At 35.8% G+C, this 23,320-nt stretch overlaps 1 protein-coding gene across 1 annotated transcript in view; it reads left to right on the top strand.

Moving 5' to 3' along the window:
• The first annotated feature begins 3,613 nt into the window (after window positions 1-3,613).
• The window catches only part of LOC131165987 (elongation factor G-1, mitochondrial-like), a 28,363-nt gene continuing 8,656 nt past the window's right edge, over window positions 3,614-23,320 (top strand). Inside the window, exons 1-18 of the mRNA XM_058124190.1 lie at window positions 3,614-4,160; window positions 4,675-4,896; window positions 5,512-5,633; window positions 5,733-5,883; window positions 7,335-7,406; window positions 8,939-9,034; window positions 9,125-9,213; window positions 9,349-9,415; window positions 9,962-10,000; window positions 10,236-10,296; window positions 10,585-10,694; window positions 10,782-10,856; window positions 10,951-11,019; window positions 11,130-11,251; window positions 16,951-17,076; window positions 17,223-17,343; window positions 17,512-17,612; window positions 17,697-17,757. Of these exons, the coding sequence (XP_057980173.1) occupies window positions 3,762-4,160; window positions 4,675-4,896; window positions 5,512-5,633; window positions 5,733-5,883; window positions 7,335-7,406; window positions 8,939-9,034; window positions 9,125-9,213; window positions 9,349-9,415; window positions 9,962-10,000; window positions 10,236-10,296; window positions 10,585-10,694; window positions 10,782-10,856; window positions 10,951-11,019; window positions 11,130-11,251; window positions 16,951-17,076; window positions 17,223-17,343; window positions 17,512-17,612; window positions 17,697-17,757 (2,103 nt within the window). The 5' untranslated portion in view covers window positions 3,614-3,761. The remainder of the gene's footprint in view (window positions 4,161-4,674; window positions 4,897-5,511; window positions 5,634-5,732; window positions 5,884-7,334; window positions 7,407-8,938; window positions 9,035-9,124; window positions 9,214-9,348; window positions 9,416-9,961; window positions 10,001-10,235; window positions 10,297-10,584; window positions 10,695-10,781; window positions 10,857-10,950; window positions 11,020-11,129; window positions 11,252-16,950; window positions 17,077-17,222; window positions 17,344-17,511; window positions 17,613-17,696; window positions 17,758-23,320) is intronic.

Raw genomic sequence — 23,320 nt, 5'->3', positions numbered from 1 at the left:
CTAAATCGTCGACGGTTTCACTAAACCATCGATGGTTTCACTAAACCGTCAATGGTTTGACTGAAATCTCAGAATTTCTGCTCTTGGTATCTGTTGGAATTGGTGTATTCCCAATGGGGTGAATTGGGTATTAAAAATTTCTTCATAGGTTCAATTCAAATTGTAGATAATATTACACAACTTAGGGTCTGTCTAAGCATTCATAATTCTCCCAAATAAATCAAGTATGCAAATATTTAAAACAAATAAGACAATTTAAATATTTGCATACGAACATCGCATCATATCTCATTTTAATTAAAGTGTGTATGTAAAGTAATTAAGCCATGTGTCCATACATACACATGCAACTAATCTCATTTAATTCAAATGTGTACATGCAAATGATTGTAAATAAGCAAGCATACTCATATTAAATTTAAGGTACATAAACTAAATGAGATAGGGAGAGAGACACACACAATATTTGTTATCGAGGTTTGGCCAAACCAGCCTACGTCCCCGCCTTGGGCATACCCCCCAAGGATTCTACTAACCCTGCTCACTTAAAGGGGCGAAGCAGAAGCCGTTACAACCTTTCCTTACAAGGCGAGGTAAACCCCAGCTCAATTACCAGGCTGAGCCCAACTGGTCTCCCTTACGAGGTGGAAACACCCTAGTTCAATTATCGAACTGAACTTAATTAGTCTTACTTACGGGATTGAGACTTCCCAGTTCAATTTACGGGCTGAACCCAACCGATCTCTTTTACGGGGCAGAGACTCCCCAGTTCAATTAATAGGATGAACCCAACCGATCTCTGAAAAATAATTTTTGTACATATTAAAAAGCTTCTAAATATAAGCATGGATGTACACATTAAAAACTCAAATACATGCACTCTCTTATGATATGATATAAGCTCAATAGAGTAAGGGTGTTTTTCTTAAAAATAATTTTTGCACATAAAAGTTCATATGATTTTGACTTCAAAAATGAAATATGCAATAAGTGTTTTCAAAGATCTAAAAATGAAAAAAATGTTCTCCAATAAAAATCTTGCAATAAAATGTTTGGAAAAGTTAGGAGTTAAGCTTAAAAAAGTTTGTGCAATGAATACTATTTGAGCATTTGAATCTTGCAATATAAGTGCAAAGATTCAAAGGCTACGAAAAGTTTTTCCACAAAATATTTATCAAAGAAATAATGTGGGAAGAACTCTAAACCTTCTCTTAAAAATAATTTTCAAACTGAAAGTTCAAGAGAGTAAGTGATTTTGAAAAAACGAAATGCCCAAACAAAAAAAAATGCTCCCCTTCAAGAGATTTTCAAAGAGTGATAAAGTGAGTTTAGTAGAGTATAAAATTTACCTCATAAATATTTTTGCAATGAAAAAGTAGTTGGGGGAACTTTGATTAACAAGAGATTAAAAATATTTGAGAGAAAATTATTTGTTAATCAAAGTTGCTAATCTAAGATTATGAAGGGGTATTTATAGAATTTCAAGAAAATATGACCATTGGAGATATGCTTGGTATTATTAGAAAAGTTCAATTAATTTTAATCGCATTTTTAACATTTAAAAATGCTGGAACTTGAGAGCTTCAGTCGACCAAGGGCAAGGGATGGTCGACTACTTTTATAAGTTCGGTCGACCAATGCTATTTTGAACTACAAGGATGGTCAATTATCTCAGGGTGATTCTGAACCCTTCGTGGGTTCGGTCGACCAAGGTAAAAGGCCTGATTGATCATTTATGAAATTCGGTCTACCATGGTATTTTTGAATTGTAAGTTCGGTCGACTAAGTAGTTAGAAAAGTAGATTTTTATAGTTCGATCAATCGAGGAAGGTTAGTTCAAAACAGGTAGGTCAACCAAGGCAAGTCAAACTGTTGACTTTCTCCCTGTTCGATCAACCAAGGCATTCAACACACCTAGAGATCGATCAACCGAGCATTGGTCAACATTTTGACTCCAAGCAAGTTCGGTCGATCGAGCTGATTAAAACTCGAACTAGTTGGTCAACCGAGGGCATTAACAATTAATATTTTGCCCAAAAAATCCAATGTCAGTTGATCATTTGTCAAAATCATTTTAGTCCTAATTTTTTACCTTAATTTATTTTGAAAATCTTTGTGTGATTTAGGCAATTTTGAAAAAGGTTTTATGTGAATGGCTAGGTCCCTAAGGTCAATCAAAGGTCGTCCGAATAATCAATTCATATCATGTAGATGCATGGATTATTACAAACCAAATAATAAAAGAACTTAAATGCAATACAAATAAAAATGAATGTCTTCGTCTTTTTGCTCTTCAATTTTCATGGAATATGCCAGAATGATGATAAGTTTGAAGTTCCTCCTGGCTTTCAGACCTATTCAATCACTAAATGCACACATAAGCGACTTGAACTTTGTTAGCATCAAAATAGGGATCCAATTTAAAAAGTCAACAGTATCTTCTTGTCGAAAAAACTGTCGATGGGTCTCTGAAACCGTCGTTGGTTTTGTTATGGGCAACGAGTCTGAATTCAAATTTTGAATATGAACATTAAGTTGGTTGGGATATGGAAGGAAACTTTCGAAGGGAACTTTATTTATACACTAGTTTGAGTGTATTTTGTCAAGAAGATCATTGTAAAAGTATTGTATTGTGTTTTTGTGTCACTTATATAATGAAAACTTTGCCGATTGCTCCTGTGGATGTAAGCATTAACCACATAAATCTTTGCATTGTTATTCTTGCTTTCAGATATACTGCGTGTATGTGTTCCATATTTGTTCTTCATTGGTTGTTGTGTTTAATTTCTACCGTGCAAATCTGAGGAGAGAAAATCCAAGCACAACTATCAAAGATTTGAGTATTCTACCATCAAATATGATACTTAAAAAAACAAAATTAACTAGCGTTATTTGTATAAAAGGATTTTTCAATTGAGAAAAATATACTTACACCCCTTGGATTAACAATTCATTAAAAATGCTTCTTTAAACTTTTAAAAGTGACACTTATACCTCCTAAACTATCAAAGGAATAATAAAGTTACATCTTTTAATAAAAGTAATAAAAACATTTTTATACATTTCGTTTTAATTTCACTCCATTTAATTTGGTAATAACTTCTCGACATTAAGAATCTTACATAAATGTCAACTTTGTTGGAAAGTTTTAAATATCATTTATATTCACTATATGTATAAAATACATTAAATTTTATGAATAAATAAAAATATTTAATTTATTATGTATAATTATTTATTAAAATAAGTTTTTTTGATAGTATAATGTATTTTGGTCATTTGGAAGCTCATATTAAATTTAGGGTGTGCAATGGAAGGTAGCCATCTTTCATTCCATCTCTCTTCCATCCCTCCCAAATCTAACACTTCCAATAGGGTGTCTCAAGTTTTGACGACTAGATATCCTATAGGAAATTTTGTAATAGTATAATGTAATTTCATAAAATATAAGTTATATGAATATGTAATATACCATATATAAAAAATATAATTTTATTAGTACTATGCTACTCATGTTATGCCGATATATTTTATTGAATTAATTATTTAATTCCTTTAAATTTTACCCCTTTTTTATTCTTACAAAAGTTCAATTAAATTTTTAATTTTAAATATTTATTTGTTTTATTTTTTCAGTGTCCGAGTCCAAAATTATTTATTGTCTTCTCCACCCCTCGCCGGCTCGCCTACCCCTATAACCCAAAACCCCGACCTGGGCCCCGGCCAGCGCAGAGCGGGCACACACCCTACAGGCAGCAGCCATGGCTTTCAGATCCTCTACGAAGCGCCTATTCTACACACTCTGCACCGATCCCTTACTCTTCCCTACCACCACGTCGTCGTCGTCGTCCCTCGCTGTCCTTCTCCTCAGGCGGCGGCTGTTTTCCGCTGGAAACGCCGCGCGAGTAAAGGAGGAGAGAGAATTATGGTCGAAGGAGTCCATGGAGAAGCTCCGAAATATCGGAATCTCGGCGCATATAGACTCCGGCAAGACGACGCTCACGGAAAGAGTATTGTATTACACGGGACGAATTCACGAGATACATGAGGTCAGAGGGAAGGATGGTGTTGGTGCGAAGATGGATTCCATGGATTTAGAGAGAGAGAAGGGTATCACCATTCAGTCTGCTGCTACTTACTGCACTTGGAAAGGTTATCAGGTGACATGACAACTTCTTTTCTGCTTGGTTGACGACAGAATTTAGGGAAATAAAGAAGAGAGTAATTTCTTGGATATTTTGTTTGGTTTGAAGGAAAAGAAAGGAAAATGAAGATTTGAATGCTATGTTTTATAAGGAATCAGTGAGGTCAACTATCCGTAGTATCTTGAATTTTAATTACATTTTCATCATCTATTTGGTTATTGATATTCTGAAAGAGTTTGGTCAGAAAAGGTGAAATTTGGAAGATATATGATCTGTTGGCTGATGAGAAAATGGGAAACGGAAAAATGAGGATTCAATTCATATGCTTTTAGATGGAAATTTGGTTAAATTAACTTAAGAGATTGTTTGAAAGCGATTTAGAAGCATTTTGAGTTTTTTTATTGCTAGAAGCAAAAATTGCTTTGATTTTTTTTTTCTCTCTTTAGTATAATGAAGTTCCAAAATGCCTTCCATTTACCACGAGTGTTAATTTATGAGTTCTTATATATTTAGACATGTGGTGTTGCAGGTTAATATAATTGACACTCCAGGTCATGTTGATTTTACCATTGAAGTTGAAAGAGCCTTGCGTGTTCTTGATGGTGCCATTCTTGTACTTTGTAGTGTGGGTGGTGTGCAAAGTCAGTCAATTACGGTTGATAGGCAAATGAGAAGATATGAGGTGCCAAGACTTGCATTCATTAACAAACTTGATCGAATGGGAGCAGATCCTTGGAAAGTGATCAACCAGGTAACTTTCTATAACTAAAAGTAAAAAAAATTAAAAATCTATTTTCTAATTTAATTTGCTGGTATTGAATAATAAATTTGGTACATTACATCTGAGGGAAGGCATTGCGCATGACTAATGTATGCATTGTTTATGGTGCACAAGTTGTTAATTAGGAGCAGGAACTGTTTAGTTCATCTTAACTTCAGTGTCACAGGCCTGCATCATGTGAATTAATAATTAATTTCACGCTTGCACACAATCTAGAATAGTGTTTTCCTGTGCAAAATGTGCATTGATGCAATTATGCAAATCTTTGTCTGAATCATATATTATCCTGTGTCTGTGTTCGCAAGAAAAGAAGATCATCCTTCTTGAAATGATGGATGCCTTTATCGGTGTTTGCTATTTAGGAAAATATATAATAAAGTGAAACAGGACTTATTAAATTTATTTATCTCTATTGATGCAAGACACATGGCATTATCAAATCATACAAGTTTAGGAAAAATGAAATTTACAATGAACTAGAGTGCTTTTTCTGTTTTATGATGGAACGTTATCCTGTTAGTTTCAACTTTCAAGAGATCATATTGAACTCTGGTTTTTAACTTTCTACCTGAGTACATTTTGTAGGCAAGGTCTAAGCTTCGGCATCACAGTGCTGCTGTGCAAGTTCCAATTGGGTTGGAAGAAGATTTTCAGGGTCTTGTTGACCTTGTGCAGTTAAAAGCTTATTATTTTCATGGTTCCAGTGGGTGTGTTTCATGAGACAGATGGGCTGTTGATTTTCTATTCATCTTTTAAGTACTTGTAGATAGAATATCTTTTGCTAATAACTTTATTTCCACTTGCAGGGAAAAGATTGTAACTGCAGATGTTCCTGCCAATATGGAGGCATTAGTTGCAGAAAAGCGACGTGAACTAGTAGAAATGGTTTCTGAGGTTGATGATAAACTTGCTGAGGCTTTTCTCAGTGATGAGCCTATATCCTCTGCTGATCTTGAGGTATGTTGAGGAAAATGGAAGTTCTTTGTTTTCAAAAGGGTTGTAGAGATGATTTTAAAATTAATACCATTCAGGCCAGCAATTCATGCTAGTGCGTTGATGAAAATGGAAGTTCTTTGTTTTCAAAAAGGTTGTAGAAATAATTAAAATTTTTACCATACAGAGCAGCGGTTCATACCAGCCTGCTTTTGTAAACTCTTTCTTTTCATTTTTCTTTTGATAAGAAAAGAATAGGATTCAATAAATAGAAGGGTATATGCAAACTAGAGGTTAAGAGGTCCTCCCAATGCAAATTACAGAACAAAAGAAATTGAACAAAATCACAATAATGAAGCCTCAGAAACCCTCTGGAAATCTGAGAAAAATGTTCTTTTGAAGCAACAAACGGCATAAGCCCAAAGAGAAGCCATAACTTCGATCGTATTCCAAAGCAATGATATAGGCATCTTCTTTCTGCTGAGGATACGTGCATCCTGTTCCAGCCATAATCCCCACAAAACAGCCAAGAAAAAAAAAAAACTGCACACATCCATGACAAATATACTTGCATCTCTATTGCTTCACAACTCAAAAGCCTCTAAAGGAAATAGATATTAATCTTCCATGGATTCCAGGCAAATCCAATTCTCATCCAACGACCCAAGCAATCTATTCCATGCACCCTCAAGCAAATTTACAGTCTAAAAAGATTATGGGAGCTTGACTTAAAAATAATCAAAGCATAAAGTGCGCATATCTAGGGATAATGCCTTACAGAAGGACCCTTACTCTGCAATAGAATGTGGGTGCTAACTCTATTAAACACAACTAATGCAGTTAAAGATTTAACTTTGAAGGTTTAGGCTTCTAAATACAGCAGCAAAGTGGAAAAAGACATTAGGGCGAATTAAATGATCAAAGAAACATTCAACCTCCCCCCTCGCCCCCTGGCGTGCCCTTACCATGGTTGTTAAAATTATGATCCAGAGATCCTACATTACTAAAATGATGCTGATCCTACCTAGAATCGCAAATTGGTAGGATCGTTGTAGGATTGGTGGGATTGGTAGGATTGTAAGATCCTACATTATTTCATATTCTATCTTTACTAAAATACTTTTGACATAAGTCTGGTTTTTTGTCGTGTATAACTTAGACATGAAATGGACAACTTAGAAAGTGAAGTTAGTTTATACATTATACATTAACAAAATTACAACTAAAAAATTTACTTTTTGCTTCACTGGTGATTATTAAGTGGTGCAAACATTAAACATGAAGAATAAAGACAGGTAATAACATGTTGATGCGTTTAATAATAATAATGTTAAATAATAATGTTAATGATAGTGATGATTTTTATGATGGCCTTGATTAAGTCATTAATGATAGTCTTTAAGGATATCAATGAGACAAATGGTGACTTGGATGCTGACATTTAAGGTAGAACACTATTTTTTTTTTTTATGCAGGAGGCAGTACGCAGGGCTACAGTAGCTCGGAAATTTGTACCTGTATTTATGGGCAGTGCATTCAAAAACAAGGTGCTTTGAGATTTCTCTTTTTGATGGAATATGTGTTTTTAGTAGTATTTTAGTTCCTATATCTTACACTGGACACCAGTTTGACGGCTGCTTCTCGATCTCTTAAACTCTCTTAACTTGTGTAACTTCAGACATTAGTTGGGAGGGCCATAGGTTTTTGTTTGGTGAAGTTTGTGTGCATACCATCTCCCTCTCTCTCATTTTGTTTCCTTTCTTGTGCATGTTATGGTGGGTACATTCTTATTTAAAAGAAAATTCAACCAGAAAATTATCAAGAGATGAGTGAGGCGTACAGGCCAATGGGGAGCATCCTGTGTGAGTGTGAGAGTAACCAAAACCAATCTTTCTTCTCTTCTTTCTTCTGCTACCTTTCTCTTATCTTTAGTTGTGTTAGAGTACCACTTTAGCTAAAAGCTTAAGCTATTAGGTTGTGGGCCAATAATGTACATTAGGCTTTAACACTCCCCTGCATATGCAGCCCAACAGCACGTGGAGAGATAAACACATAATAAATAACACCAGTGATAGGGAACCCAATAATATTTTTTAAATACACAGTAAATGCAGGCAACAAGACTAGAACCCAAGACCTCCTGGTAACCAGCTCTAATACCATGTTAGAGTACCACTTTACCTAAAAGCTTAAGCTATTAGGTTGTGGGCCGACAATGTATATCAGGATTTAACAAGTTCTTTGCAGTTGAGGAATTAAAAACAACCATCTAGTCGAAACCTCATGGAAAAGTCATAGTATTTGTACTTATGGCACCACCCACACAAAGAAATGATTAAGAAATATAAATAAAGAATTAAGATGATTAGTTTAATCACTCCAAATTTTTTATTATTATATAAGGCATGTTGTCATTGGTTCTGTACTTTAAATAGCCTTGAGAGTATGTAAGAGGTAGAGCATTCCCCACATAGAATCCTGCTCTTCATGTGTGAGATGACTACTAGAAGAATATGATTAGTCTCATTTGCGTAGCAGCTCTCCATATTTTTAAATCAGTTCAGATTTTTTTAATAATTATTCTATATCTCATTTTGTCATTGATTTCTGTATTTTAGATATCCCGGAGAGGTTGTTGGAGGAAGAGATCCTCACTCTATGTGTAGAATCCTTTTCATTTTACATGAGTGACTGCTGAGATTATTATTAATTTATTATCAAACTTCTATGTGAAAATTGTAGTCCTTTTTAGTTTTTAAATATTCATAGTGTAGTGTGGCTGTTCCATGCAAAATGATGGAAGTTAGGACCTATGCTGCCAACCCACACCCAGACCATGCTTTACTGGACCAACATTGGGATATTAGCCATTAGCAAAAGATCTGGGCCCCACAGGGTGTGGGTGGAGGTTGAATGTGTTGTGGTTTCTTTGGTCCTTGTATTGCTGCTAGTTAACCATGCATTCCATTGTATTGCTTAGAATAATGTTCTTCTAATGTTGACAAAACATACATCATTCGTTTGTGGGACCATAAGATGCCAATTTTCCTTATTGTTCTTTGCTATTTCTGGATTACAGGGAGTACAGCCGCTTCTGGATGGTGTTCTCAGTTATTTGCCGCATCCAACTGAAGTTAGTAACTATGCTCTTGATCAAACCAAGGGCGAGGAGAAGGTGATGATCTGAGACAATATGACTTGGAAAGTTATTATTTTTTGCATAGAATATGAATGAATCTCTAAAATTTATAGTTCCTACTGTTAGGTTTTGTTGTCTGGAACTCCAGTTGGACCTCTTGTTGCCCTGGCTTTTAAATTGGAAGAAGGGCGCTTTGGTCAGTTGACATATTTAAGGTATGTCTAATATTCAGTTATTTTCTGTGGTAATGCCCATGCAAATTGTCTCATATATGCTTTTATATCTTGTGCTGTAAGAGAATAAACAATGTATTGATTAACATTATTGATTTTGCTTTTCTGTTAATGTAGAGTTTATGAGGGTGTCATTCGGAAGGGTGATTTTATAGTAAACATAAACACAGGCAAGAAGATTAAGGTAAGTTCATGATCTGGTGTATAATGTTTTGAGTTGATGTTTTATTAGTTTAATTTGCGTTTAATCTCCTGTTAGCTGCCCATTCATTGTTTATCTTCCTTGTATCAAGGAATCACTCTCTTTAAATTTGCTAACTTTCTTCAATGATGTGAAATGAAGAATGGCAAGCAAATCCATGGGAAGTTTTATTTCGTAAAGTTATCCACTGAAATCATTTAAAAAGATACTCTTTAATGAGAATTTTTTTTTAATGATTAATTCCAGTCCATCCCAATGCAAAAGTCAATAGTCTGCCAAACTAGGCATATGGAGCCTTTGTATTTCAGTATTTCTATGCATGGAAGGATATCCTGGTACTTAGCTCTACGCAGCCAATTTTAGAGCATAAGATCATCCTGTTTTTCTAATTGCTGGCGAGATTACTTGAAAATGACCCTATAATTTTTTTACTCTAATTTGTAAAATCATGTGCTCTCTGAACTGAACAATCACAACGATGTGAAGCAGCTGCATTATCTATTTATTTACTTATAATTTTTTATATAGGTCCCTCGTTTGGTGCGGATGCATTCTAATGAGATGGAGGTTAGTTTTTGCTTCGCATCCATAATTTCGTCTTACTTATTTGTATCTTTATGTTATTATTTTATCTCTATTTGGGGGTGGAGGGGGACAGCCATCAAAATCAAACAATGTTTAGATTTCTTGTATTGGATGATTTGATAACCCTTACATATTTTGTCAAGGTTACAAATTGCTCCTAAAATATTCTATTAATATGTTGTGAAGAAAAGAATATTTTGTATTTTTTATTTTACAGGACATTCAAGAGGCACATGCTGGGCAAATTGTTGCTGTATTTGGTGTAGATTGTGCTTCAGGTACCACCTCAATTTTGTGTGCTTACGCAATGACAGGATTTTATATTTTTGCATTATTTTCTTTAGTTGTGCAAACAGCAAAACCACATGAGTGATGAGCAAATGTATGTTTATGGCTTTAGCAAGGATTCAAGTTTTAAAACATTTGCAACTTGGAGCTGGATTAATATGAGGCCGCAGACATTGGCGATTGGATTCTGTAACTGATAATTGTGATGTACTGTTCAAGTTGTTTTTGCTGCTTTTGATTCATTTTCTGTAATTAATGTAGATAGTTGATGTTACCAGGAGATACGTTCACTGATGGGTCAATCCGATACACCATGACTTCTATGAATGTTCCTGAACCAGTGATGTCTTTGGCTGTTTCACCAGTATCCAAAGATTCTGGAGGTCAAGTGAGTGATTTAATCAAGCTTAAACATGCGTGCAACATACATTGATTGCTCAATTTGATGGTGATCATCCTGTTTCCATTTTTGCAGTTTTCAAAAGCTTTGAATCGTTTTCAAAGGGAAGATCCTACTTTCCGTGTTGGTTTGGATGCTGAGAGTGGACAGGTGTGATTTTTCAGTCTTTTTTGTCACTTTATTTATTAAAAAAAATTTGGCTTGCCTCAACTGTTCCCATACAGCAAATTGCTTTCATGAGCAGACAATCATTTCTGGAATGGGGGAGCTGCATCTAGACATTTATGTTGAACGCATTCGGAGAGAATACAAGGTGCCCAACTCTTTTTGTCCTTTAATGCATATTAATTTTGTTGCTAATTGACAAGCATTTTCTGTTTATTTAAGTAGCTCTTTTTTTCCCTTTTTGTTTGCCATGTGCAGGTTGATGCAACTGTTGGAAAGCCTCGTGTTAATTTTAGAGAAACCATTACACAGCGTGCTGAATTTGATTATCTGCATAAGAAGCAAAGTGGAGGGCAAGGTCAATATGGAAGAGTGTGTGGGTAAGTATAGATGATCCTCTTTTCATGAGTAGATTGTCTTGTAATGTGTTTTCTGGCTAGCCCAAAAGAAATATAAATCCTACATGTTTGTCAAATGGTTTGCTAAAATTTATTGAATATATTTTTGAACCATTTGCTTTGAAGTAGATTCTTTTTCTTCTTTTTTTCTCAAAAAATTTGACAGGAAATTTCTTTAGCGAATGCATGTTTTCTTATTTTTAATATTTGGAAGCCAACATGCATATTTAAGAGAGGAAACTAGTCAGAAGAAGAAACCTAGGTAGTTTTGCCAATTTTTCTATTTCATCTCATCATAAGAGGCTGGATTCATTTGATATTTTAGAAAATGCTTGTGTTCATGACCTATGTTGAGTAATTTGGTAAAATGGAAGACCTAACCTCAATGATAGGTCTCTCCCTCTATTTATAATATATGTAAGTTCAATTGGAATGACCATAATACCCTTACTAACTCACACTTATTACTAACAAAACTTTGACACAATAATAATAACAATGCTAAAAGACTAAATAACCATTAACACTCCCCTTCAAGCTAGGAGCATATATATCATATGCTCCTAGCTTGTTACAAATGAATTTAACACGAGCACCTCCCAAGGTTTTAGTGAACAAACCAGCAAGCTGAAACTCGAACTTCACATAAATGGTCGTAATGAGGCTTTGTACAAGTTTCTCTCGAATAAAGTGGCAATCAACTTCAATGTGTTTTGTTCGCTCATGGAAGACAGGGTTGGAGGCAATATGAATAGCAGCTCAATTATCACACATCAACCCCATAAGCTGAGAATGTGGAAACCCCAATTCTTTCAACATGTTCTTCAGCCAAACAAGTTCACATGTAGTGTGTGCCATGGCCCTATACTTTGACTCGGCACTCCACATCACAACCACAATTTGTTTTACTCTTCCAAGACACCAAATTACCATCAACAAAGATGCAATACCCGGTTGTGGATCTTTGATCGGAAGGTGATCTGACCCAATCTGCATCTGTATATCCTTGAATATAAGCGTGACCCCGATCTTGATATAAGAGACCCCTCCCCGGTGCACCTTTGAGATATCTCAAAATGCAAATTACTGCATCCCAGTGACTTGTTTTTGGGGTATTGAGAAACTGACTCAAAACATGTTGCGAAGGATATATTTGGTTTTAGTGACCGTGAGATCAACTTTCCAACAAGCCTCCGCCACTAACCTGGGTTAGGCAACAAGTCACTCATATCTGGTATTAACTTACTATTGGGATGCATGGATGAATCAACAGGTTTGGATCCCAATAACCTCGCCTCGTCTAAAAAGATCAAGAACATACTTTCTCTGTGACAAGACAGTTTCCGTACGAGATCGTGATACTTCTAGACCCAAGTAGTACTTCAATGGTCCCAAGTCTTTGATCTGAAGCTTACTCTGTAGAAAAGACTTTAGGTCCTAGATGCCATGATCATCATCACCAATGGATCACAATGTCATCCACATTTACAATAAGCAAAATATTGTTGATGGAGTACGACGATAAAATACAGAGTGATCTGTTGCACATTAATGAAGACCAAACTCAAGTACTACAACACTAAAATGGCCAAACCATGCTCTTGGAGATCTTTTTAATCCATCAATGACTTCTTGAGCCGACATACTAAGCCCGACTCCCCCTGAGCAACAAACCCTGGGGGTTGCTCTATATATACCTCCTTATGAAGATCACCATGTAGAAAAACATTCTTCACATCTAACTGATGTAGAGGCTAATGACAAGTTATGGCTAAAGAAATGAACAAACGTACTGAGGCAAGTTTAGCAATCGAGGAGAATGTGTGAATAATCCAAACCATACACTTGAATGTACCCCTTAGCAACAAGGCGGGCCTTCAAACGAGCCACAGAATCATTAGGATTGACTTTCACAGTGTACACCTAGCAACAACCAACCACAGATTTATCAGGAGGAAGAGGTGCCAAATCCCAAGTATCATTATTATGTAGTGGACGCATCTCTTCAACCATTGTCGTCGTCCACCTTGAATGGGATAGGGCTTCAAAAATAGATCTTGGAAGAGCAACAGAATACAGAGTTCTAACAAAACAGTAATAAGAGGGTGAAAAGAAATCATAACAACAAAATTAGAGATCGGATGTTGGGTACAAGTGTGTTTACCTTTTTGAAGAGCTATTGGAGGATCAACATCATGAGATATAAGATCATTTGACGAGGGAACTAAGAAGCTGGAGGACACTTCCCCCTTGAGTTGCCATGTGTATACCTACAAATTGGGATGATTTAAGCAACGAGAAGGACTCAAAACTGGATGAAGATGTAGGAGGATTGGACATAGATACTAGGTTTGGATTTGGATGGTGAGGCAGAGGAAGAGACTCATCAAGGTCAACAGAACTCAAGGAATCAGAGTAGTATGGTGTAGACTCCAAAAAGGTGACATTAGTAGAGACAAAGAATCAATGTAAAATAGGACTATAACATTGATATCCCTTTTGAGTATAGGAATAGCCCAGAAAAATACATTTGATAGCACGGGGATCCAACTTATCCATTCTTGGAGATAACTGATGAACAAAGGACACATAATCAAATATGCGAGGAGGAAGGGAGAACAAAGGAGCCTTAGGAAAAATAATTGAATATGAGATTTTACCACTAAGGAGAGAGGATGGCGTTTTATTGATGAGGGAGCAAGCTGTGAGCACAACATCACTCCAAAAGACTTTGGTCACATTCATTTGATACAATATGGTATGAGTGACTTCAAGAATATGTTTGTTTTTCCGCTCTGCAACTCCATTTTGTTGTGGAGTGTGGGCACAAGAGGACTGATGGATCATGCTTGAGTTAGTCATATAAGTACTGAATTGAGTACTGAAGTACTCTTTAGCATCATCACTATGAAGTATCTTGATTGGCATATCAAATTGAGTCTTTATTTGGCAATATAAAGCACAAAATATATAAAACAACTTGAAATGATCTTTCATTAAATATAACCAAATCATCCTAGAGTAGTCATCAACATATGTTACAAAGTACCGAAACCCCAACTTTGATGTTACATGACTAGAACCCCAAATATCAGATGGACAAGCATGAAAGGACCAACCGCCCGTTTGTCAACCTGGGGAGCAAGGGGAACACGATGATGCTTGCCCAATTGACAGGACTCACACTCAAGATTAGACACATAACTCAATCTAGGAACTAGCTGTTTCAACTTGTCCAAGGACGGATGACCAAGGTGACAATGGATTTGAAGTGGTGTAGCTATGCCTGAATAGGCAATGGGCGGAGAAGGCGATTCAAAGTAGTAAAGTCCACGAGCCTCACGCCCTGTGCCAATTGTCTTTCTCATCTTCAGATCCTGATTAACCACATAATCAGGAAGGGATGTGACAAAACAATTTACTGACTGGCATAAGATTGAAAGGAGATTTAGGAATGTATAAAGCAGATGAATGTGAGATAGAAGGAGTAGGATTTACTGTTCCTATTCCCTTAACAGCAATAGTGGAATCATCAACAAGGGTAACTTGAGGGAGATATTTAGGATATTGGAGATCAGAATAGAAGTTGGTTGCACTTGTTATATGGTCAGTGGCAGCAGAATCGATAATCCAACCACTAGTAGGAAGGATACTAGATGACATGCAGACTGTAAGACTATCTTCCGGGGCAAAAGAACCAATGTGATAAGATGCTTGTTGAGACAATTAATACTGTAGAAACCTTGAGTACTCCTCTGGTGTAATCACAGTACGCAGTTCACTCAAACAAGTGACTAATGAAGGAATCATACTTTTTTGGGATGGCAAACACCATCCCCACATTCACAAATCACCAATGTCATAAGAAACTCACACGCAGCCCCAAGAAAGCAACACTCAGCACTGGAACAATTGGAGAGGTGAACCACCGAAACTACCATGAACAAATCACCAACAACCTCAGATGCAGCCCCAAGAAAGTAATACTGCCACAGCCTCACACGAAAAAAAAAAAGAACAGCTTATGAGCACTGCCACTGCCCAAAAAGGTCACCAATGACACGAGTGCCTTGTCACAACAAAGATTGGATCTTGGAGCAAAAACACATGCCCAACAGCTTGACATTTTGTTTTATAGAAGGAATTAGAATAGTGAATCAAAATACACAGCAAATCCCACTGTTTCAAACCCAATAAACTCAATAACAATTGATAAACAGCTCCATAAAGCATCAAACAACCATTCCTTGGGTGCCACACTGCCACAGACGAGGTAAACAACTCACCGACGGAGATAGCACTGCCACATGAATGCTGCCACAGCTCGAAAAAAGTCACAAAGAAGCCTTGACAAGCCTTGAACAGGCTTTAACAGAATGCTGCGAGTGCATAGTCAGAAAAGGTTGAATTTTTTAGCAAAAAACTGACCTAACATCTTGATCATATAGGCTAGAGAAGGAATCAGAGCATGGCAGAGGAAAAAAAAAAGAAAAAGGTGGCCGGAAATTTACTCACATGTTGGTGTGTGGGGTTGGCCCTTCTGGAATTTGGCCGGCGCGTGGGGGCGCATGGGAGGCCCTTTGGCGATGGGGTTTTGTGGGGTGAGTCGTCGGGTGGGGGGTGTCTGTTATGGGTGTATGATTGATTTTGTGAAATAATATGGGATGGAGGTGAATCTAGGAAGGACAGCTGAGGGAATGGTCTTTTCTGGCGACAGCTGAGAGTAGGGTTTAGTTTGGATCACGCTCTAATACCATGTTTAGTAATTGTGTAAAATGGAAGACCTAAACTCAATGATAGGTCTCTCCCTCTATTTATAATATATGTAAGTACAATGAGAATGACCCTAATACCCTTGCTAACTCACATATATTACTACCAAACTCTAACACATAATTATAATAATGCTAAAAGACTAAATAACTATTAACAACCTGTACTGCAGTTCACCTAAAATTGTTTCAATGGCTTTTAAGATTTTACAAAAATGTGCTATAAAAAAAGGATCTTAGAGAAGTGATTTACACCTCCTTCGGAGCATAGTTGTTAGAACTGTATGATTCTTGATAAGAATCATATGATTCATGTTGATTAAGTCTCAAATCGATTTGACTCTCATGTTTGACTCACAGAATGCTCTGAATCATAGGCGAATCAAACTATTCACTCACTGATCACACGAACCATGCGAATCACTTCTATCAGGTCACGTCCTTGATCTAGTCAGATCTGACAGCTTTAAAACCTGATCCTTCAGAACATCCTTGCCTTGCTCTTTTTTTTTTTTTTTTAATTTTTCACAATGTCATTCCACTTCCTGTATACTCAATTGTCCTGCAGGCTGCAGGAGAGAAGAAAAAGAAAGGGGGCAACTATGCGTTGTTCGATACCCAAAAAACTTTAGATAGAATTATGCACATTTCTTTACTATTACATGAGAATAAAGCAATAACCTAGGCTGCTAGGCTAGTGACTGGCTGTTATGGAAGCTTGTGAATTATTGCCTAAGCTTGTGTAGACATTTTTACAATTGTTCAGTTATTAATTTATGTACTGTTGCTTAATTTTATTTCTATCCTTCAATGCTGAAGTACTATACTTTTTTCAGTTCTATTATTAGATCTGTCTGGCATTTTTTTTTCTTTGCTTACTTTAAATTGTTTGTATGTCTTTATTGGCAGGTATATTGAACCACTCCCACCAGGGTCCCCAACTAAGTTCGAATTTGAAAATGTGATTGTAGGCCAAGCTATACCATCAGGCTTTATCCCAGCTATTGAAAAAGGTTTTAAAGAAGCAGCAAATTCGTAAGTAATGGAATAGAAATTTATACATGAAGCCTTCATCTGCACATATATGTGTACATACTACAATATAGTTTTAATACGAGAACTATAATATACTGTTCTCATCATCTTTGTACTAAGGTCCTGTTGGTTGTAAATGTACACAGGGGTTCATTAATTGGGCATCCAGTTGAAAATATTCGCGTTGTTTTGACTGATGGTGCATCCCATGCTGTGGATTCTAGTGAACTTGCATTTAAGTTAGCTGCAATATATGCTTTTAGACAGGTCCTTCCCAATCCTAAATCCAGGGTCAAAGTTCCTGTGTAGTAGTAACAAAAATTGTTTAATGTATTTGTATTGGGGTTTGTAGGGGCTATGCTCTCTTGGTATTTCCCCACTTTTACTGCATGATTTTAATCCTATGGATCTTCACTTTTCTGATGCATGAAACAGTCCTATGGGGCAGCAAAACCTGTGATATTGGAACCTGTCATGCTGGTGGAGTTGAAAGCCCCAACGGAGTTTCAGGGCACTGTTACTGGTGATATCAATAGGTCTGTTCTTGTGCACGTTTTTTTTATAATTCATTATGTTTTCCAAATTTTAGGACTAAAATGTTCACTTGTATAATAATTTAGGAGAAAAGGTATGATCGTTGGAAATGACCAGGATGGAGAAGACTGTGTAATTACTGCCCAGGTAAGCTTCGTATTTAAATATTTTTCCAACTTGACTTCACAGTATAGTTTCCAATGCGGTAAATATAATTTTTAATCACTGAACGAAAATATATTTGATTTGTGTTTACAATTTCTATGAACTATTGAATGCTGGAATCAAATTGTGACTTTTTTCTGTTCCATGTGCATGCTAGATATCTACAGCATAATTTTAAATGGCAAGTTTTGTTGTGGTGATGGTACTGGCTGTAATTGATGTTGTGTAGTGCACTGCAGTAACCAGAACCTTGTATTATTTTTTTGGAACTGCAAACTTAAACGACTCGTTTGGAACTTGAATAATATTGGGGAAGGGAAAGGAAAATAGGAAGGATTCCACTTTTTCATGTTTGGTTATCAAGGAAAGTGAGGAAGAAAATTTTTGGATAGACTAAATTAATGAACATAATTTTAATTTTATACATCCTTAACATTTTGTTTTCCTTAATTCTTAATCAAATCATATTAGATCAGTTTATTTTTAATGGTATGTGATATAGAGAGAAAGTATCATGGAAAATGAATTTCCTTCTTATTTTCCTTTCCTTTCTCCAAGCCAAAACCTTGATCCAAACTTGAATAATATTGGGGAAGGGGAAGGAAAATAGGAAGGATTCCGCTTTTTCTTGTTTGGTTATCAAGGAAAGTGAGGAAGAAAATTTTGAATAGACCAAATTAATGAACATAATTTTAATTTTATACATCCTTAAGATTTTGTTTTCCTTAATTCTTAATCAAATCATATTAGATCAATTTATTTTTAATGGTATGTGATATAGAGAGAAAGTATCATGGAAAATGAATTTCCTTCTTATTTTCCTTTCCTTTCTCCAAGCCAAAACCTTGATCCAAACTGGCCCTAAAAGATGTGCTTAAAAAATTATTTGTACATTTCTTATCTCAAAATCCCACATATTATCTGTTAAATAATATTTAGGGATTTTCCCCTAAATCTATAAATGGTTCAGTATTTAAGTTGCCATTGGCAGGAAAGACAATAATAAAATATCTCCCTCTATAGTCTGTATGCTTACATGAAACAGAAAAGATCATCAGAAATTTTATGCTCGCCTCAATAAAATCCTAACTTGAAGAGGAGGGAGATGTAGGGTAAACCAACACGGCCTAGTAACGACCTAACACAGAAAAGAAGCCTAGTCAATAGATAAATAAACACAAGAATGGGAATGGCTGTTTAAGATAATTTCCATAGAATATAGGCAGGAGAAAGTAATTTTATAAAATTATGGGAAAATTTTTTTCCATGAGATTGAAGGGAGTGGTGGAGAGTGTGAGGCTTTCAGATTGCTTGTCAAAGGGCTACAAATCCTTGATGCAGCTTTAATTGCTAGCTACTAACAAAGTTGTGGATAGCAAGGAGAAAGAAGCAATATGTTTATATGAAACTGGATATGAAGAAGGCCTACGATCATGTATATTGGAACTTTCTCATGTATATGTGTAGAAGATGAGAGTTTGGTGTCCACGGAGAATATGGATCTAGAGTTGCATTTCTGCATCTGCATATTCCATCATTGTCACAGCTGCCTACAGACCTTTGCACATTCCTCTTGGGGCATAAGGCAAGGGGATTTTCAATTTCCTTTTGTTTTCATTTTGATAGTGGAGGCAGTAGGTTAATGTAGAATAGAGCAGTGGAACATGGACTGCTATCCGGCGTTTTGAAGTTTGAACAAAACCTTTAGTCCCTATTGGGAACTTGGAAAACATTAGGTTAAGGAAAGAAAAATATGAAGGAAAGGAAAGGAGGGGATTGGGTGGACGCATCTCATCAATAGTTTGTGGATGATGCTACCTTGTTCCTTGAAAATAATGCTGTGAAATTCTTTAAGGTTCTAACTTTGCTTAGGATCTTTGAGAAGAGCTTGGGGCCGAAGATAAATTTGTCTAAGAGTGGTATAGCTGGTATTAATTTGAGTAGTAGGGAGCTTGAGATTTTAGATTTTTAGCAGGTTGTGAGTGTTTGTCATGGACTTGGTCTTATCTTGGTCTTCCTTTAGGAGGTAACCCTTTATCAGATGTCTTTTGGGAAATGGCAATTGAGAGAACGGGGAAAAGTTTAGAGGGGTGGAAGAGGGCTTGTCTTTTGCTAAGGAGTAGAATAACTCTCATTTCTGTCGCTTTAGTTAATATTCCTACTTATTTTCTATCCCTTCTCAAAAACCCCTCTAGGGTGCTGGGAAGCTGGAGAAGATTATGAGAGATTTCCTGTGGTGGGTATTGGTGAGAATAAAGAGAGATCGTTTAGTTAGTTGGGATTTTGTTAAAAGGCCTAAATAAGAGGAGGGGTTTGGGGCTTGGTAATGTGGTTTCTAAGAACATATCCTGATTAGGGGAATGGTTTTGGCTGTTTCTCTCAGATTCTAATTCCCTATGGCACAAGGTAATAAAGAGTAAATATGGAATACATAAGAATAGATGGGATTCCAAAAGGAGTAGTAATGCCGTCCATGCAAGTCCTTAGGAGTTTTTTTTTCCAGGTTGCTAGTCTTTTCTTTTTCTTCACTTGTTTTAAATCAAGTATTGGGGATAAAATTCAATTCTGGGAGGACTTTGGGTTGGTGAGTCTTCATTGGAGCTGTTGGTGCTGCATCTGTATAGACTTTCTGCTGTTCTCAATGCCCCAATTTCAACTTCTTCTTTTTTTCAACTTTTAAGAGGGGAACTCTCTTTCTTGAGATTTTCATTTCTTTAGAAGTCTCAATAAAAAGAGATGTTGGTGAGTTAGCCCTTCTATTGTATGTTGGATCTTTCGTGCCAAATTTGTAGGTCCTCAAGGCTTTGGATTGGGGTCACTCTAGGGTCTTTCCCTTCAAAGTCTTCCTTTACCAATTTCATAAAATCCACATATCCTAGCCCTTTCCTCTTACACAAAGGTTTGAAAAGCAAAGATTCCTTTTAAAATCTGGGCCTTCATTTGGATACACAAAGTTGTTTGAAAAGCAAAGAGACCGTTTGGTATCACTATCAAAATTAGAGAAACAAAAATAAAAAACTAGAAATAGAAACTAAAAACCAGAAACAAGCAACCTATTTGGTTAATATTTATAAAACTCAAATAAATTCAAAACTTAATTAAAAAAATGCTCATTTTTGTCTTTAAATCAAATAATATTATAACAATATGATTAAAATAATAAAATTGCAAAATAATACACATTAAAAAAAATACTATAATAAAAATAAAAATTATTATAATTAATTTACTTAATTGTTATACGTACAAAATTTACTTTACAATAAAAAATTTTATTGTTCATAACAATTGAAAATAGTAGAGATATTTTGTAATTGGATTTTTTTATTATTTTTTTGAAATTTATGAATATTATTATTTCAATTATATTTGCATTCGTTTGATCATTTTATTTTAATTTTAATTTAAAAGTGTATAAAATGATTTATTTAATTCCAAAGAGCTATTTCTAGACATTAAAATTTCTAGAAACATGTTATCAAAAGAACTGAAAACCATAAAATCTTGTTTTCAGTTTTTTCGCAAATAGCATAAATCGACAATAGAGACAAAAAACTGACAATATAAACAAACGCGCTTTTATAATTTTTTTTTTCATTCTGTAGAAACAGAAACAACAATGATACCAAACAGGCCCAAAGATTCCTTTTAAAATCCAGGCCTTCATTTGGACTTTGATTCTTAACAAGATCATCACAAATGATATGCTACAAAAAAGGAGGCTTAAAAACTGTCGAAGGTGCAAGGCGCAAGGCGCACAAAGGCACAAAGGGTACTTGGAGTCCTTACATAGTAGTCAAAGGCGCAAGGGGCACCGAGGCGCAAAGGGTACAAAAATAGTATCAAGTATGAACACATTTTGTGTACAATGCCCTATTTTATTTGTAATTGATCTACGAACAGACGAGCTGTACTGCTAAAGTTTAAAATACCAAAAATATCCAATACTAGAACATAAATGCATAGAAATTAAGACCACCAAGCACCAAGTTTCATGCGAACAAGGATAGTACGACATAAGCACACAAGAGTTCAAGCTTCAAACCACAAAGGAAATGAAATTGCCTAGCCTAAGGCACAAAAGTATCGACAACATAGTTAAATATCAAAAGAAAAGAGTAAAATAAAAATTCCAAAGTCTAGGACCCAAAAATCCTCCTCAGTCATCATCATCTAGGTTTGCTAAGATATCATTATCATCTTCTTCATCATTAGAATTTTCTTCTCCAACATCTTCTTCCTCTTCAGCATATTCTGCATTATACACTTGGATCGCATCCTTCATCTACAGGTTTCAATACTGTAGCCCTGCTCCTAGCAGCGATGAAGCTCTTCGTCTAGAAGATGATGACACATACACACTTATTCTTTACCTAGTGCAATGTGGGGGTTCATTTACTCTGGCAGCTTTGGCAACAAAAAACCCATTTCAAATGATCATCTTCAAACACTCGTTCATCATCCTCATTGGAATCACTATCCATCCTACCAATCAACTGTTCATTACTATCATCAATGTCCTTGGGATCAATGGTATCACGCTTGTTGTATCTACACTTCAAAGTTTGATTATATTTCACAAACACCAAATAATTCCAGCATTGCTGGGCTAGCCTATTTCTCCTTTTTCTATAATGCTACAAGAAGTTTAAAGTAATGTAGTAAATGATGATTCTAAGAAGTAGTAAGTTCTTTAATCCAAGATGTCCTAATGACTTAAATGTTGGAATATGCTCCAATTTATTTTGCAGCTGGTAGCACCACATGCAAGGCTAAGAATTTTCACAGCCAACTTTTGCAAGTTTGGAGCTGATGATCCAAATGACATCCACTATTGCACTGTTATTAAATAAATTTCAAATGAATTCCTACTAGCAAACTAGCTAAAATAATTTTAAAGAGAAAAAAGAAGTAAAAATGCACATAAGACTAAGTTAGCGAAATGTAAAACCAAAGTAGGTAAAAGCCATTTTACCCGGTGCTTTTTTCTTCCTTTTTCTCAGTCATATCAATTCCAAAAGGCCACCAGCAATACTGTAACTTTCCAACTCATTGGAAATTTTATCTTGTAATTCAGCAGATGGCACCAACCTTGCAATGCATTTGTACAAACCCAACATGATTTCTTCATCTTGCAAAATGTAGGGGTTTGAATAATAAAATTCTGGGTTCAAGTGGTTTGTAGCTGCATGCAAAGGTTGATGAAGCTGGCATCCCCACCTCAGATCAATAATATTTCAAATGCTTCCTTGAATTTATCCTCTCTTTCATGAAAGGCTCAGCTATGCTCACTTAGCTCTACTCTTAGCTTTATAAATATATCCCATTGTAGGCTTCTTTTCCCCATCAACCAAACGAGTCGCAGACAAGTAGGCCTGTCAATTTAAGAGCACAAAAAATGGTACTCCAAAAGTTAGGCATCAATACTAACTGCTCTTTTGCTAATTGCCTCCTTCACCCATTTACTAGTATTCTAATCCTCAAAAGTAAACACCTTCCTCAAGTTGTTCTCTTGAAGGTGTATTGAACAAAGAGTGATGAAGAC

The sequence above is a fragment of the Malania oleifera genome, chromosome 10 (assembly GCF_029873635.1).
Source record: "Malania oleifera isolate guangnan ecotype guangnan chromosome 10, ASM2987363v1, whole genome shotgun sequence".
Lineage (NCBI taxonomy): Eukaryota > Viridiplantae > Streptophyta > Magnoliopsida > Santalales > Ximeniaceae > Malania > Malania oleifera.
Note: the sequence above shows the minus strand (reverse complement) of the source record. Positions and strands in the feature narration are given on the sequence as shown.